This window comes from Cibotium barometz, chromosome 41, assembly GCF_041138505.1.
Source record: "Cibotium barometz isolate CiBa-2024 chromosome 41, ASM4113850v1, whole genome shotgun sequence".
NCBI classification, from domain to species: Eukaryota; Viridiplantae; Streptophyta; class Polypodiopsida; order Cyatheales; family Cibotiaceae; genus Cibotium; species Cibotium barometz.
The window spans coordinates 16,075,989-16,080,785 of record NC_141086.1 but is presented as its reverse complement, the minus strand read 5'-3'; the positions used below and the strand labels follow the sequence as shown (position 1 = coordinate 16,080,785).

Here is a 4,797-nt window from a genome sequence, read left to right as displayed (position 1 = left end):
CACTTTCTTTGGCAGTGAGCTAGCATTCTTTTAACAGCCCAATTTATGACCTGCATATGCTCACCTCCTTGACCATATGCTTCTCAACATTGGCTGTGGTAAAAAGTGCTGCACATTATTCTCCACAACATTAGTATCATCATCATCTGTTGTTTCTAGATCCATGTCAAAACTCCAACTTTCAAACCTTATCTTTTGTGGACGATCATGTATTTTGCGTTGCCGTGATTCCATCTCACAAATTAGGAAACAAATGGGGACTGTTTGTTCTATTGGATGGATTTTTCCTTTGCATAGTTTCCTATCACCATGTAGAACTGGTTCCTCATACATAAATGTGCTAGATATTTCCCTTTATACTACACGCGCAACAAAGGCAAGACTTGGTGTATTTTTGGAAGACACTCTATCCAAGAAAGTGTCCATATTTGGATTGCTCCCATCATATCATCCTATAAGGTAACCCAACTACTTTGCACATTGAATATATGAATTAATCACATCTGTAACTCATGCATCATATAATGATATCTTCCTTTTGCCTCCTTCTCCAACCAACTAGCTTGCATGGATGCTCTCAGACAAGTTTGTGTTAGGGATATGAGCCCACTCCCATGTACACATGTTCTCCTACACATCCATATGTCTGAAAGCTTACCTTAAATAAACAACTTTTGTAGCACTCTGAGATAAATAAAAAACAAATACCAAAAATTTTCTCAAGAACATCAAACAAACTTACGCCCATTTTTTGTCGTGCCCAATGAGCGATTTTGTGCTCCCACCACCTAAACAATCTTTCCAAAGCTTTGATGTTTTCTTTGGGAGCATGATTATCATGCCATCAGTGTATTTTACTTGCCTGACTTGATGCTTCAATAGGAGTAGGTGAGAGTCGCCATTTCTCACACATGTCAAGGTGTTTTGTCCTTTTTTCTTGTTGCACAAGTTTCTTTGTGTGCTTCTGCAAACTTTGCTTTAAGTGAAAAAGACAAGATCTTTAGTCCCCCATTATACACTACTCTAATGGCTATCCAATTGGCACTTGCTTCGTCTGCCATGAATCCTGCAAAGCCAGTTGTTGATGGATAACCTTGTTCTCTTATCACATTATTAAGATTATTCCAAAATAGTATTTGAGAGTCACACCCTCCTCTTTTGTCTTGCATATAACAATCACTATTAACCCTTTCAAGCTTAACAATAAAATCCAACAATCAATGCATGTGTTCCTTTTACGATAGAGACATGTTGTAAAGGGGAGAGAGAGAGAGAGAGAGAGATGTTCAGGCAGTCTCTCGTCAGGGACGATGACGATGATTTTAGTCTCGATCTGAACAAGCGACCCGGCCTGAGCAAAGACGCGACTCATCTGCCTTTGCATTCGTCTGTCGGCACCCATGCGAGAGAGACACACACACACACATGTTCAGGCATGAACAGAGAAGCGACTACGCGCCCTGTTGCTCATCTGCCTTTGCATCCGTCTGTCGGCACCCATGCGGTGTTTATCAGCCATCGTGGGATTCGCATGAAGCGTGGATTCGCAAATACACTTTACTATGTCCTGAAAATCCGTGGGATCAAAGCATTTCTGGACATGGAGGAGCTCCCTGACGGAGACGATGTTCGCCCTTTCATGCTGGAAGCTGCCCAAAAAGCAATCATTCAAGTGCCCATCTTTACAAGCAATTACGCAGAGTCTCGGTGGTGTCTGGATGAACTTGTGGAGATGTTGAAGAGCACCAAGAGCTCTAGTAAAGCCAAGCTATTTCCGGTCTTCTATGACGACGTGAAGCCAGAAGACCTAAGAAACAGGAAGAATGGGCCGTTTGCAAAAGCGATCGAGGACCATCGAAGACACGGCAAGCACAGCGGAAGCACGATCAAAGGGTGGGAAGATGCTCTGTGTGATGCCTCATGGCTCGAGGGCTTCCGCCTGGAGACCTTTAACAAGTACCAAACTACTTTTGATTTGCAACCGTTTTTTGTAGAGTTAATCTTCTCACTTATATCACTAATCTATGCGATATTATCTAATTATGTGCAGATGTGAAGGACGGTTGCTGGAAGCTCTCGTAGAGAGGATAGCACAGGAGATTCAGGGCAGGATTCCCGTGGAGGATGACCTCAAAGCAGTTGGTTTGCTGGAGAGGGTCCATGATGTGGTCGAGCTGTTTCATTTGAAAGAAAAGGGAAGTGTGTACTTTGTGCTGCTTTGGGGCATGGGTGGCATTGGCAAGACCACTCTTGCTCGCGCTATTTACAGGAGACTTGGAAAGGAGTTTCAAGCAGCAAGCTTTGTGGAAACTTGTCAGGATAAGACACTGAGTCAATTACAGAATCAGCTCCTCGAAGATTTGCTGCATGAAAAGAAGTTCCAAGGGGACGATGTGGGAAAGAAGAAAGGGCATTTAAAAGCTGGATTAGGGGGGAAGCAGGTCCTGATCATATTGGATGATCCAGAGAACTTTGAATCCATCGAGGAAATCATAGATCTGGCATCCCTTCAGCCGGGAAGTCGAATGCTTGTAACATCCAGGAACCAAACAGTATTTCCTCACGGCGGCAATGATTTCTCTGATGTCATCAGGGGTGAACGCTACGAGGTACAAGGCATGGACCGTGATGAGTCCTTGCAACTTTTGTGTCTGAACGCTTTCAAGAAGCCTTCGCCAGATCTAGGTTTTGAAAAGCTAGCAGAGAAAGTAAGTGAAGCATGCGCTGGTCTTCCCCTTTCGCTGGAGGTGCTTGGTAGGCATCTTAGGGTGAGGAAGGAAAAGAAATTCTGGGAAGAAGCAATCAAGACTTTAAGTAGTAGCGCTACTTCAACGTTCAAACGCATAGAGACTTGTTTGAAGGTTAGCTATGAGGCTCTTAGTAAGCATGAGCAGGAAATGTTTCTAGATGTGGCTTGCTTCTTGATTGGTGAAGGCAGGCAGAGTGCCGAATACTTTTGGGAAAGCGATGATTTGGTAGAGGGGTGGATAAGTTGCCTTTTGAGCTTGGTAGACCTCTGTCTAGTGAAGGTGGATGAAAATGAGTGCCTGACAGTGCACGATCACTTGAGGGATTTGGGGAGAGGCATTGTCAAACAGTCGGGCAAGTGGAGTAGGGTGTGGGATGATACTGACTTGACGCAAGTGCTGCGAAGTAAGCAGGTGCATATCCACTTCTCTATTTACTTATCTGTTTTCAGCACACATTTATGTATGCAAACAATGCCGTAGGAAGTAAAGACAATACAAAAAGGAAAGACTACAAAGATTCAAATTAGTTGTTGCGAATGCCCAGAAAGCAACTTGTTCCACTGTTCATCCTTAACTTTTTACTCGAGAAACTCTTCTGATTGGTGACTGGTCGCTTTTCCTTTTTTCCATCTTTGCACTTGCACTTGTTGTTTTGAAGCTTTTTTCTGGTGTGGAGGGTGGGTGGCTCTATTGCAGGAGCATAATGCAGATGCTTGTTACAGATCTACATTCACTAATGTAGTTCCCATCGACTCAATAACCCAGACACTCATTAAATATATGGATATTGCCCAAACATTGTAAGATCTACATGATTGATAAAACACGATCCATGCAATAATGGTTTGGTTTATGGTTGCAGGGTCTTGATCAAATCCGTGGGCTTGCCACTTACCAGAAAAACTTGAATGCGAGTTTGCTTTCCCAAATGCAATCTTTACGATTGCTTTTTCTGCATGGAACATATCTGGAGGGTGATGATGAGGGGCTAAAAGCATTGGAAATAAGGTGGTTGAAATGGGCTCCTTCTAAAGAAATATTAGACCTGGAGTTTCTTACTGTGCTGGAATTCCGGTACACTAGGAACTTTAAGGTATATAGTCATTATTATTATTTTTAAATGTTTGATTTGATCTTCAAACTTTTGTAATTTCATGAGATCTGACTTTAAAAAGTGAACTTAAATTTTACAAGAGAGAATTCAATTTAAGAAATCCATGATTGCAAACTGACTTCCTTTGAGCAGCTGAAAATTTGATAATGTTAGAAGACTCTGGTCTTTTAAAAGTTTAGATGTTCTGAACTTTGATTCATGTACTTTACAGATGAAACCTTCTTCTTCCTTCGGGCAGCTGAAAAAGCTTCGGAAGCTTGACATGGATGAGTTCTCTGAGCTGCAGGAGCTACCGGAAGATTTTGGGTCTCTTGAAAGTCTAGAAGAGTTTTGTGGAAGGGGCTCAGTCATCACGAAGCTTCCTGCTTCCTTCGGGCAGCTGAAAAAGCTACGGAAGCTTGACATGGATGAGTGCTCTCAGCTGCAGGAGCTACCGGAAGATTTTGGGTCTCTTGAAAGTCAAGAAAAGTTTTCTGGAAGGGGCTCAGCCATCACGAAACTTCCTTCTTCCTTGGGGCAGCTGAAAAAGCTACGGAAGCTTAACATGAATTGGTGCTCTCAGCTGCAAGAGCTACCGGAGGAGTTTGGGTCTCTTGAAAGTCTAGAAGTGTTTTGTGGAAGGGGCTCAGCCATCACGAAGCTTCCTTCTTCCTTCGGGCAGCTGAAAAAGCTACGGAAGCTTGACATGGATCGGTGCTCTGAGCTGCAAGCCGGAAGAGTTTGGGTCTCTTGAAAGTCTACAAGAGTTTCATGCATGGCGCTCAGCCATCACGGAGCTTCCTGCTTCCTTCCGGCAGCTGAAAAAGCTACGTGAGTTTTACATATAGTACTATAAAAAGATATAAATCATTATATACCTTTCTACATATTGATTTGCTTATAACATTTTGTTGAATTTTTGTTCTTTGTTATAAAAATATTTATGTTTTACAA

At 42.6% G+C, this 4,797-nt stretch overlaps 2 protein-coding genes across 2 annotated transcripts; both read left to right on the top strand.

Moving 5' to 3' along the window:
• Positions 1-1,228: 1,228 nt before the first annotated feature.
• LOC147614711 (disease resistance protein L6-like) lies at positions 1,229-3,620 on the top strand. Its single transcript, XM_086779967.1, has 3 exons — positions 1,229-1,956; positions 2,051-3,153; positions 3,613-3,620. Exons 1-3 carry the CDS (start codon positions 1,283-1,285, stop codon positions 3,618-3,620), a joined length of 1,785 nt encoding a protein of 594 aa, XP_086636093.1. The 5' UTR covers positions 1,229-1,282.
• Positions 3,541-4,597, top strand: LOC147614710 (uncharacterized). Its single transcript, XM_086779966.1, has 2 exons — positions 3,541-3,843; positions 4,076-4,597. Exons 1-2 carry the CDS (start codon positions 3,679-3,681, stop codon positions 4,595-4,597), a joined length of 687 nt encoding a protein of 228 aa, XP_086636092.1. The 5' UTR covers positions 3,541-3,678.
• The last annotated feature ends 200 nt before the right edge of the window (positions 4,598-4,797 follow it).